The sequence below is a fragment of the Protobothrops mucrosquamatus genome, unplaced genomic scaffold (assembly GCF_001527695.2).
Source record: "Protobothrops mucrosquamatus isolate PMUCROS unplaced genomic scaffold, P.Mucros_1.0 scaffold1, whole genome shotgun sequence".
Lineage (NCBI taxonomy): Eukaryota > Metazoa > Chordata > Lepidosauria > Squamata > Viperidae > Protobothrops > Protobothrops mucrosquamatus.
The window spans coordinates 3643388-3656639 of record NW_015386388.1 but is presented as its reverse complement, the minus strand read 5'-3'; the positions used below and the strand labels follow the sequence as shown (position 1 = coordinate 3656639).

Sequence of the window (13252 nt, the reverse complement as noted above, 5' to 3'; positions counted from 1 at the left end):
ATTTATAAAATTTGTATGTATTTTAATGTTATTTTAGAGTCACAGTAAGTTTATACTAGTGTGTAGTAATAATGAGTAGCCTTGGATAGAATTGGATTATTGTGTGTTTATTTCCTGGATCAGCTCTGGGAAGTCCTGGGGGGGGGAGGGGGGAAAGGGAATAGATAGGTATATAAATTGATGTATTGTAGATTTATATGTGACTTTTTAAGGAGGTGTTCGGTGGGTACCCCAACTGCACCAGACGGGATGGTTGAGAGAGGAAGGGAGGTAGGAGAGAGGGAGGAAGGAGGAGAGGTTGTAGGTCTGGGGGGAGGAAGGTGTGGTAAGTGAAAGAGGGGGGTGCAGGGGGGGGGACACCAGACACTTCCGTGAATGTATTGAGTAGTGTTATTTTCTTGGTTGATACTGTGATTAAAGGCATCATATTTATGTTATTGTTTTCAATTGAAAAATCAATAAAATTTTTATAAAAAATAAATAAATAAAATAAATGGAATGAGAAATAGTTTAAGGGTGATACCATGCCAAATGTCTCAGTTTTTAAAACACTTTCACAATTTGGAATATATTTACATCATTTTATTAAAGGGTACGTGCGTATTCTAATTAATGTGATTTTAGCACAGAACTTAAGATTTTTTTTGGGGTGCAAAATGGTAATTTTTACTGGTACAAAGCTCCACTTTGTAACTTTTATTCATAAATGGGAGAGCTGCAAAGTAGCTACCATATAGCTGAAATGTGTACTTACCAAGTATCTTAATTAGTTACGAGGAATGTGAGTATACTTTGTCCAGATGCATAATTCTAATTACACAAACTCTAACTATGTATTTGCTTCTTTATCCAATGGTTCAGGAAGAAAATACAAATACACTTCCAATGCTTGGTTCTCAGCAATGCTTAGTACAGTGTTTCTCAATTTTGGCAACTTGGAAGATGTATAGACTTCAGCTCCCAGACTTACCCAACCAGCATTCTGTGAATTGAAATCCACACATCTTCAAGTAGTCAAGAATGAGAAACACACTAGGCCCAACAGCAGCACTTGATGCCCAGTAAATTATGCATATATTCACTTATTCTGCTGGAGTTATTTTTAATCTATGAAATTCTGGGGAAAGCCTGGGGTAAAGGGACTACAGAAATATATGGACTTTCAAAACAAAAATAGGGGCAGAAAATATTATACGCAATCCTTGCTTAATGACTTTAATTGGGACTGAAAACTGTGGCTAAGTAAAGTGGTCGTTAAGTGAAACATCATGTGACTGCACTGCTTAGTACTGGTTGTTCTAGCAGTCCCAGTTGTGGTTGTTAAGTGAATCACCTGTGATTGTTCAATGAGACATCACGCAATTGCCACTTGCAACCGCTTGCTGGTTTCCCCATTTGCCTGTCAAAAGCTGGCTGGAAAAGTCACAAATGGCAATTGTGACTTGCAGGATGCTGCAACTGTTATAAATGCACAAATTGTATTTATGTGACCGCAGGGATCATGAGACAGTCATAAGTCACTTTTCCAGTGTGGCTGTAATTTCAAACAGTCGCTAAATGGATTATTGTTAAGGAAGAACTACATGTAATCCAAAATAAAGAACAAAAATACATAAAATTAAGCATTGTGTACATCAATTCTGATAAACAGAATTGTGTACCCTATTTGCCAATACAATTTACCAGGAATTTCCGCTTCTGTTTCCAATGGCTGCCTTGGGCATTGGTGCTGCAGTGTGCATCCGTAGCAATTCGTATCAGCTCCCATTCTTCTGGGGTTGGCTCCGGCCGGTGCTGAAGGGATTTCAACATTTCCTCTTTGCGCCGTCTCTCCCGGTTCTCTTCAATCAGCTTCCGTTTGGCTACTCTCTTGGAGTCATCCAGCACCACTAGGAGGGTGGTGAAGAACGAAGAGGTATGAGAGGAGGGGGGACTTCACATAGAGCCAATCAGAATTCTGCAACCAATTTGGCCAATTCCAAGGTGCCAAAGGGAATTAAGAATGATAGGATGGCTTAATTAAAACCTTAGGGAATACTAGGACAGCTCTCACACTATTCCAAGGACTCAAAATGTAGGGATTCAAAGATGGTCCCTATGCAATTTTACACACCAAATTATTTCCCTCTTTTGATCCTTCAACATGCGTCCATTTTGGGGGCACATTTCTTCTCCTCTGCTCCCTGTAACCACTCCCATCCCCATCTCCCCAATTCCCCCCCCTCCCCAGTTCTCCACAGTGGGCGCAATGCCCTTACAGTCCATGGCCATGCCAACAGCAATGCACTTCTTGAATCGACAAAGTTGACACTGGTTGCGGGTGATCTTATCGATGACACAGGAACCATCATATTTGCAGGAGTATGTTGGATGCAGGTTTTTCTGAATGGTCCGTCGAAAAAAGCCCTGTAGAACAGAGAACACAGTGAGACCCAGGTAGTCCTTAGAAAGCAGAGCATGTATTCTTTGATTCTCTAACCCTATTCCACTCTCCCTAACCCTTGAACTTCTATACTCCATCAAAGAGGATACAGTCCTGTTGTCCATAGTGCTACTGACCTTCCTAACTAAACAGACCTTTACTGATATACTGACAGACATGTAATCATAGAGATGACTGAGGTAAAAAGATATCATTTTAGTATTTGGAACAGTAGGTTGCTATCAGTGTGAATTTGTGGGTTTCAAATTGTAAGTATTTCTATGGTTCTAACCCAAGATATAGTCACCTTGAGATATTCTGGTACCGTGGTTTCTTAGGAATGAATACAGGACAGTTTACCAGGAAACTATAGTCTTTCTACTGAATCCTCTAGAGTTTTCATTTATTTCATTGAGCCTTCTGAGATAAACTTTCCAAAGGATCACATCTGGGAACTGGTTCTTCTTCTCCCCCTTAAATTTTTCTTAAGCCTACTATTAGCTTTTAAACTTTTTCAGCCCAGGACTAATTTCATAGTTCAATCCAGAGCTGGCTGGCATTTTGCCACAATTGAGTGATTTATGATGCCACTTGAATTTTCTGCCCAAAGCGCTGTGTCTGCTTATAGTTTGTTTGTTTTCTATTTAAGTCTGTGTTTCTTTTACCTTTTAGTTGTTGTTTTTTAAAGTAAATAAAAAGAAAGCAAAGGTAATGCTTTTTAGCCATATGTCAGGTACAACCTATTTGTGAAACAGCATTATACAGCTGGGTATAAGGGCACTACCTTTTTTGCCTTTCTGTGCAAGCAATTTTAATTGTTTACTTATGAGCTGGTCAGAGTCATGTATATAAGAAGGGCAGGCTATAAATTTACTAACTTAACTCATTCCTCAAAGAGGTTGCTGCAAAATGGTAAGATCAGTCCTATCTAGAGGGTTCTAACTACCAAGAGTAACATCTTGTCAAACCACGCGAAACAGCTCTCATACGATTTTCATAATGTATAAACAAAGAGAGAAAAGAAAAAGGGTAGCTTGCATCAACTGTTAGGATGGCTCTTGAAACAAATAAAAGGGGGGGGGCAGGAGGAAGAATGGACTAATAACAAAGAGGGAAATATACTCTGGGTGTATTCCAAGATATATTTATGTTTGTTACAAACTTTACATTTCCATATTAAACTTGGGACTGAAACCAGCTTTTATGGTAGCACTTTACTCAATCTCCATCCAGAGGCTTTTAATGGCCACTCATCTTTTCCCCATTCCCATTCAAGGAAAAGTAAACACAACTTTGCACCAATCTGAAGTACTACAAGAAATTGTAAAAAATTCTTAAAGTCCACACTAGAAAATGTCTGCGTTTCAGGCATGCAACCAAATTCTTGTATGTGTGCTTAATATTATCTTGCCTCTCTGTATACAAAGTAATTATTTATCAAATTGAAAACCTCTTTTTTCTGCCACTGTGTTCTGAACTGTGTTTGAACTGAACACCCGTAATCCAGATCCAATAGTGAGTTGACTTGGGGGAAAATAATTGAATGAGGCCAAGAATGAAGATTTAATTCCTCTTATTATAATATCCGCTGCACTTTACATTAAAAGAAATACCTCTGTGGAATTTAAAGACATGCAAACAAGCACACGTTTCATATACCTTAACTGTACAATGTCAAAGTAATAACATTAATAAAAACAAGTCAATAAAAAACGCCTAGAAAATCCACATGTGCCCAAGAATCTAAAGAGCTGAATTCCAAGTCATATTGTTACTAAGTTCACCACAGATGACACATTGCAGCCCCCAAATGAAAGGCACAAACCCCCCAATAGCCTCCTGGACAAAGAATAGTCTCCTGTTCAGGCATGACTCCCTATTACCACAAACTAGTTGTTGAGCCCCGTGGGCCCGACATTCATGGGCAGGCAGGGACCCACCTGCCGAACCGCCACCTCCCCGTCACCCTCACCAGCCGGAACCACTGCCAGACCTCCCAGCTGACGGGCACAAGTCCGGGGGGTCGCCAGCTGACGGGCGCAGGAGTTTGGCGCCGCAGCAGCCTCCGGGCTGCTTACTTCCTGGGCTGGAGCCGTTGCCGAGGCTTGCAGGCAGCAGGCAGCGCGTCCGTGGACGTTGAGGCCGGTGCCTGCAGTCCGGTGCCTCGGCAAGGAGAGGCCCCATGGTGGGAGCACGTCCGCGGACATTGGGGAGACCGAACTGGCAAGGGCCATCTGGGAGAAGGAGGCATTTGCGGTGCGGTGGGCACTTTCAACGTGGCGGCACCTCCTGGAGGAGGCGAAGGAACCGTTTGAGGTCTGGACCGATCATAAGAACCTGGAAGTACTGCAGACACTGAGACGTCTGTCCCCTAAACACGTCCGATGGGCACAGTATTTCCGGCGGTTCCAGTTCCAGCTCAAGTACATACTGGGGGGGGGAGAATTTCCTGGTGGCAGGCAGCACATCCGTGGATGTTGGGGCCGGTGCCTGCAGTCCAGCACCTGGGCGACTCATCGAGGAGAGACCCTGCGGCAGGAGCATGTCCGCGGACCTTGGGGATAACACCCGTGGTCCAGCACCTCACTGGCTCGACAAGAGGACTCCCCGCGATGGCTTGAGGGGCCTCCCCTGCTGACCATGACGGAGCTGCGCGATGCTGTGGGAGGCGGCAGAACAGGGGGAGGGGTTACTTGCTTCCTGGAAAGCCGGACTCTGAAGGCCTGTCTGTGCACCAGCCGGAACATGAAAAGGAGGCAACGTCCCGGTTGGCTGCTTTTGAACTCTGCAGGCCAGATGGTGGCTTGTGGGGTGGGGGTGGGGATTGTGCGTGAAGAGGCTATGTAAAGCGCTGGGAGCAGTTCATTCCCAGCGCTAACTTTTTCCTGCACGGATTAAACAACCGTTTGTCAACCGTACCTGCCTGCTGGCTCTTTCCTGGGCACTGAGGACGTCTTCGCACACAAGCCCCACCCCCCATCCCACAAGCCACCATCCAGCCTGCAGAGTTCAAAAGCAGCCAACCGGGACATTGCCTCATTTCCATGTTCCAGCTGGCGCACAGGCAGGCCTCCAGAATCCAGCTTTCCAGGAAGCAGGTAACCCCTCCCCCTGTTCTGCCGCCTCCTGCAGCACCACGCCGCTCCGTGTCCCACGCCAAGCCTCGGCAACGGCTCCAGCTGAGGAAGTGGGCGGCCAGGAGGCCGCCGCGGTGCCGAACTCCTGCGCCCATCAGCTGGCGCTGCTGCCGGCAAGCCCGCAATCCTTGGCAACGGCTCCAGTTGAGGAAGCAGGCGGCTGGGAGGCTGCCACGGCACCAAACTCCTGCACCTGTCAGCTGGTGACTTCCCGGACCTGCGCACGTCAGCTGGGAGGTCTGGCGATGGTTCCGGTTGGTGAGGAGGGCGACGGGGAGGCGGTGGTTTGGCAGGTGGGTCCCTACCTGCCCATGAATGTCAGGCCCACAGGGTTCGACATTAGTTAATTATAGGAAAAATTCTGTGGATTTGATTCCTCTACAACAGGGGTGTCAAACTGCCAGCCCGCTGGCTGGCCGTGTCACGAGAAAACTGCACCCACCCCATTGCTGGCAATGGGGAAAAAGCTCCGATACGTCTGCGACGTCACGTGACGTTGCGAGTTTGACATGTCTGCTCCACAACATGCATGGCTGTAGAATGCCCCTTGTATTTTCTGCTGCAGGGTCTAATGTTGACCCTAATGCAGCCTATAGCAAAGACATTCCCTTTCTTTGAAAAAAACAACAACAACGTTATTTTGTCTGCAGAAACCCCCTTATCCATCTAACAGTCTTGTACAATCTTTCATCAGCCACATCTTTCCAATTTCTTTACTGTTTCCTATTATCATTGATTAGTCAAACACATAATTTCTTCTTCCTTTCATTTTGGGCATTAAATATTGATTGTAAAATTCTCCCAGACATAATATTTTAATTTTTTGGTGCCCTGCATAACTCAAATAATGCTAATCATACATACGTATCATACATATGTATCATACATATGTATCATACATATGTAATCATACATACGTATCATACATATGTAATCATACATTACGTACATACGTACGTAATCATACATACGTAGCCAGAGTAGTGAATTTAGACTGGGAAGAAACAGATTCAAAAACAAACCCTTCTTAGTTGCAAAACTCTTTAGGGAACTTTCAGCAAATCAGCATCTCTGTGCCTTAATACAGATAGCCCTGCATATATCCTACAAATATGATAAATAACTAATCATATTTGCAGATTTGGGGTACAGATAATGGTATTGAGAAAGACTGGCAGATAGGGCAAAGATCAGGTATCATGGATACTAATTAGTACTCTGTAATTGGAGGTCATGAAAATACAATGGAATTAACTTTTTTTTCCCAGGCTTCACCCATTCCAGATGTTTTTGTAGCTTTTAAAGACCCAATCTCCTTCTCCTTTTCCATTTTTCTAGTCTAATCTTTTCCCCCCCCCCTGAATGCTAGCTCAAAAAGTTTTTATGAATTCTCTTCAATTGCTCCATATATGTTATGCCTGCTTGCCATCTCTAGTTCCTATCACCAAGTGACCAAATAATTCACATTACTTTCTGCAGAAGAAACAGTGTGATGCCATATAAAATGTTTGGGATGATTTACCATTATGCAGCAGAACCATGCACATAATTAATTTTTCTGGAATGAGTTAATTCAAACTGCAAAGAGATCTTCACCTATGAACCAAAATTGGGACCAAAATTTCCATTGCTAAACAAGGCAATTGTTGGGTTACATCTGATGTTATGACATATTTTCACCAATGCTAAGTGAATCACTTCAGATGTTAAATGAATCATTCAGTTGTTAAGCAAAATCCAACTTTCCCCATTAACTGCTTGTTGAAAGCTTCCTGGAAGGTCACAAAGGATCACATGACCCAGGGAAGTTGCAACCATCATAAATACATGGCAGTTGCTAAGTGCCCAAATTTTGATCATGTGACCATGAGGATGTTGCAACAGTCATAAGTGTGAGGACCAGTCATAAGTCACTTTTTTCAGTGCTATTGTAACTTCTAATGGTCATTCAATGTTTGTATGTTGAGGACTACCAGTACTGAGGGTATAGGAATTTTTCACAGCCACGTTGAAGTGTCATATACCATTTCTTGAGCTAGCAGAAATTATATTGGCATAAAATTTACTATTGGCAACCTATCCTGCCACAGACATGCTATTAGCAAATGGCACTGATCTTATTTACAGTCTGCAGACATATTCAGAACAAGGATGAATTGATATCCCAGGCTTTGTTTCCCTCCTCTCCTACCTAATGTCACCAGCTAGTAGGAAAACATCTATTAATCACTCTCAATATAGATAAAGTTGGTCAGGTAAGAAATAAGTTTTGATAAAAGAGTGAACTGCTTGAGTTTTGTGGAAGTGAATTCTAAGTCAGCATGATTATCAACTAAGAATTTAGCTCCATTTGAACACAAGTCTAGCAATATTTTAGAAGAATGCTAAACCTGTATGCAACCCTGTAAAACTTGTATGCAAAAGGACGAGGGGTGACATGATAGCATTGTTCCAATATCTCAAGGGCCGCCACAAAGAAGAAGGGGTCAACCTATTTTCCAAAGCACCAGAAGGCAAGACAAGAAGCAATGGATGGAAACTAATCAAGGAGAGAAGCAACCTAGAACTGAGGAGAAATTTCCTTATAGTTAGAACAATAAACGAGTGGAATGGCTTGCCTTCAGAAGTTGTGGGTGCTCCATCACTGGAGGCTTTTAAGAAGAGACTGGACAACTATTTGTCTGAAATGTTATAGGGTCTCCTGTTGAGCAGGGGGTTATACTAGAAGACTTCCAATGTTCCTTCCAATTCTGTTATTGTGCTAACCCAAACAACTGACAGACATGGATGAATTGCATCATGAAACAGCAAAGAGAAACCTGTTCTGCTTCACCATATAGTTCCCCTCAGGCTGATCCAAGACTCTGAGCCTGAAATTGGGAACAATCTGGTTTGAAAGAACAAGGACACTCATGCTGCCTGGAGCAGACTGACCTTGGATGACTGCACCAAAGGGCTGGAGAGTAAGAGGCATGCCTATAACAGCCCAAGTGGCCAAAAGTTCCTAACCCTAGAAGGTCACTTGACTGTCGCACCAATTGAATGGTCACTTTCAGATTGGTAAAACTATCACAACCTATTGACTGCTTAAAGAGCAAAGTATTACTGTATACTGAGGATGACTTTAAACTGCCTTGGGAATGACTTGAGATTCAGGTGAAAGCAATGTCAGAAGGATATGGGGGAAAAGGTTGCTGGGCTGTATTGCTGCTGTGATCAGGTGCAGATGTGGAAGGCCCTTGGTTGAGACACACCTTTTCAAGTATTTTTTACCTTGCAGCCTTCACAGGTAATACAGCGGTAGTGGTATCCTGTGGCTTTGTCTCCACATACAACACACTGCTCATCTTTGTCCAAATAGCTAGGGATGTACCCTGTAGGAGAAAGCAGCCAAGAGGTCAAAGCTAGAAAGATGAAACAGCAGCTGCAAGAGGTTAAGACTATTGAAGTAGACAAGAAAGTATTCTTGCCCATCACTCACACTCCATAGAGAAACAGAGCAAGATAGCAATAACTACTCCTTTGTGACTACTTACCAATATCTGTTAGTTAGATACATTTGTCCTTTGAACATAAAGTTTATATAAAGTGTTCATTCCCACTATATTTCTTTAAAACTGAACTTTAGGCACCATTTTATAAATCAGTTCTGGTTCTTTGTGGTTTGTTTTTTACAAAATGAGAACAAAATCACTTAAAGCTCAACATAACATCGGTTCTCTTAAGAAGGACAAGTAGCTAAACTTGCTATTCTGCAGTGCCTTAGAAGACTGTCAGGATGCAAAATCCCCTTTGCTTTGTTGACAGCAGGCAGAAGGTAGAGGCTTAGAACTCCATGACCCATCTTCCTTCAGAATAGAGTCTATAAGACTGTTCAAGTCCTGCTTCCTGACTGAGTGACAGGAGGCAGTGGCAAAGCCTGGCTTGCTTGCTCCAAATCTTTCTGAAATACGTTCCCCCCCCCAAAGCTTCCTGAAATACTGATAAAGAGCAGAGGAAAGCATAACCAACATGTACGTCCATAAAAGGCCCTTTGTCTCTAGGCAAGGAGAAGAAAGCAGCAGGCATGATCATCCCTGCTAATTACCCCACCCCCTTTGTATAACCTTGACTTTTCCCATCAATACGAAATAACAATGTCCTCTCCTAGCTGTGCTCTTCCAATCCCTACTCACCCACTCCCACCTCTCCACTATTGTGGCAAAAGGAACTGTTCTTCCTGTGGCTGTAATAAGGAGCTAGGCAGGGAAATCACAGAAAGACAGATTATACAGCCTTGCTATAAAAGCTGGCATCTTTTTTCATTGCCCGAGAAATAGCCAATAACAAATTACCTTTCACCATCCAAACTGCCTTTTTGGCTTGCTTGCCCTATCATCTCTACATCTCTTTTACCTATATTTATTCTTAATACCAACAGCTACAGAACCTATCTTGACTTTGGCTGAGAATGTTTCCCATTCAGTTCTGGGCTCAACCAGTTTGGCTTTAAGGATGTGCAACCTTTTTGGATTGGCAGGCAATGCTCAGTGCTCCTTCCTCAGGCAATGGCTTCCCACCACTGTACCTTATGATCCTTTTTCCAGCCCTTTTGGCTTCTTTACTTGTTGTATCTGCTCTCCTATCTTTCTCTGCCTGCTTCCTTTCTCTCCCTCTGTTTTCCCTGCTATTTCCCCTGAGGCCCCTTCTCTAAAATTAAAGTGGGGAAGGGTTAAAGAATGCATAGATAGCTGCAGGATGTTTTCTTAATAGAGCTCCATGTTTTACTCAGCATATACAAAAGGTTCAAGGAAGCATGCATGTCTTGAAACTTTGTGTGTGGGCGCACAACTCAACTCTGATTATGTGGGTCTTTGTTGAAAAGAAACTTCATGCTCTTCTCAAACGAGCATGCTATTAATATCTATTACGTGTTTACTGCTATATGAATGAACTTCTTTGATTCCTAGAAATGGCTGAGAGCTGATTCTCACATTACATTTTCCATATTGGACATCCCTTAGTATATAAAATACATACTTCCCAACTAACCACCACCACCACCACCACCACCTATAGAGCACAAGTAGATGTCACACAAATATGCCACTTTTTTTTTTTACAGTGGAACTACTGCCAATTCAAAATGCCTAATGAACATATTCCTAGAGAAATACTTGGCAGTTTTTATTTTTCCAATACACAGATATACGCATTCCCATGGACAAAACTGAATCAAATACTGAAAATTGTGTGTATTGGGCAGAAGGGGGCGGGCTGATAACGAACAGCATAATAAAAACAAATTTGCATTAGCAAACTTGTAGAAACAATATACTGAATCAATTTTAGGTGCAATAAAATATATTTAATAGACTTTCAAAATGGCCGTGTAATGATATAGAGCAGTGACGGCGAACCTTTTAGAGACCGAGTACCCAAACTGCAACCCAAAACCCACTTATTTATTGCAAAGTGCCAGGGCCGCATCAGCATTGTGGTGCCCTCGGAGGGATGGGGGGCATGGCCCATTGGGTGGGTGTGGCTGCGATGGTCACGGCAGACTGAATGGGCGTGGCCGGGGTGGGCATGGCCACCTTGATGTTGCTCGTGGGGGGATGCCTGTGGGGGCTGGGTAGGATTGGGGGAGATCCAGGGGGTCTCTGGTGGGTGGGGCAGTGGGCAGGAGGCTCATCCTGCGGGGTGAGGCAGGGGGTAGGGCGGGGATGCCATTGCTGCGGTGCAAGGTAAGGCAGGGATGGCTGCTGCCTGACACCATAAGCCACCACACACAGAGGCCAGCGAGTGCATGGGGGCATGCTCTACCACCTCTACTCAAGCTTGCTAGCCAGCTGTTTCGCCTCCTTTGTGCTGCATGGGCTGCTGCTCCGGGCACCAGCGGTGGCCTAATGGACCTGAGTGAGCTGGCGGCGGCAGGTGTGCCCACAGAGAGGGCTCTGAGCGCCACCTCTGGCACGCGTGCCATAGGTTCGCCATCACTGATATAGAGCATCATATCTTGGCAAATATATTGTTTTATTAATAAAAACATCATTTTTCATCTTGGGTATTTATAATTTCCCAATGACAAAGAATACATAATTTAGTAAGTAAATTGATCTAAGCACTTCCAAATGAAAAGTGCTTAGATCAGCATGCTGGCTGGGGAATTCTGGGAGTTGAAGTCCACACCTCTTAAATTTGCCAAGTTTGAAAAACACTGGCTTAGATGGAATACTGACAGCTGTTACATGAAGTGATTCTACTAGTCTCTATTGTTGATATTGATCAAAAAGACTTTTCTATGGCTTAAGTAAGGATCCCTGTGTGGATATGCCAGAGACAAAGAATGAAGCCTTTCACAGGCAAACTGTGCTCTGCTATGGACCTACAGCCCTAAAAAACAGTTCTGGCAATCCTTTCTCCTAGTTTTGGTATTTTGGTATTAAGACAATAACTTTCAGGAAAAGAAGAAATTCCATTTTCTGTTCTGGCCCACAGAGAACTTTCTAAATCTCTGGAATGCATAAAAGCAATAAAATCTCATGGAAGTCTTCCCAGATAGACTGAGAATCATTCGTAATAGCTTTTTTTAAAGGGCTAATTACACAGGAAAACACAATGATCCTGTATTTACAAAGGATGGCTTGAAAGATGCCTTCCTACAAAAGGGATCGATCTTGTAAGGCAGCAGCACAAGTAAGTGCATGTAGTCCTCAACATATAATCATTCATTTAGACCATTCAAAGTTACAGTGGCACTGAAAAAGGTGATCTGGGACCACCCCTTTGCCTTTATGGCCAGCTCAGCAACTGCAGACACATTATCAAAATTTGGGCACTTGGCAACCGGCATGTATTTAAGACAGTCACACTGTCTGGGGTATGTTTAATAGCCCTTTGCGGCCTTCCAAGATGGCGTCTAACAAGCAAAATCAATGGGGGAAACTGAATTCTCTTAACAGCCCCAGGATTCACTTAACAACTGCAGTAATTCTCTTAATAACTATGGGAAAAAGATCACAAAATTGGGCACAATTCATTTAACAAGTGCCTTGCTTAACAATGGAAATTCTGGTCCCAAATCTGGTCATAGGTCGAGGACTACCTATATTTGCATTTGCTGATTGAGCAGAAGCTATGATGTCACTAATGTAGCCTCTACAAAACAGAAAGAGAAAGTCCCAAGCAGGTTGTTTTCCAACTTTAAAGAAACTTTTGGCAAGTTTTTTTTTTAAGTGAAAAGTGACTTGGGGAATATGTTTTTAATACTTGAGAATACATAAGCAGTTAGACAGCTTTCTTCAAGCCTGGGAGAAAAATGAGAGCTGAACCCAAGAGGAGGAAGATGTGATGGATATGTCCACCACCTTGAATTATTTGTAAATATAATAAAGCTAGGATACAGATAAACAAACATACAAACCTATATAAGTTCTCCAAAAGCATATATAAATATTAAAATACAATGATTACAAAGCAACAGGTGCAAGCTTTCCCCCTGTTATCCATAAGCAGCTCCAAAAACTATTTTACGTTTAGCTGAATTTATTTATAAACTTCCCCACAATCAGCAATTCTGCCTTATCACAGTTTCTGATCAGAGAGAAGTTTGCAACTAGAAGCACATTTTAGGTGCATCTTTACGCCATCAAATATACATATGTACACTGTGAAAACAGGCAGATGCTGGAACAGCCACAAAAAAAAAGAT

At 43.0% G+C, this 13252-nt stretch overlaps 1 protein-coding gene across 1 annotated transcript in view; it reads right to left on the bottom strand.

Moving 5' to 3' along the window:
* THRA (thyroid hormone receptor alpha) overlaps positions 1–13252 on the bottom strand; it is a 185617-nt gene that overhangs the window by 5755 nt on the left and 166610 nt on the right. Inside the window, exons 3-5 of the mRNA XM_015832199.1 lie at positions 8833–8933; positions 2259–2406; positions 1684–1889 (exon numbers count right to left, since the gene is read on the bottom strand). Coding sequence (XP_015687685.1) covers positions 1684–1889; positions 2259–2406; positions 8833–8933 — 455 coding nt within the window. The remainder of the gene's footprint in view (positions 1–1683; positions 1890–2258; positions 2407–8832; positions 8934–13252) is intronic.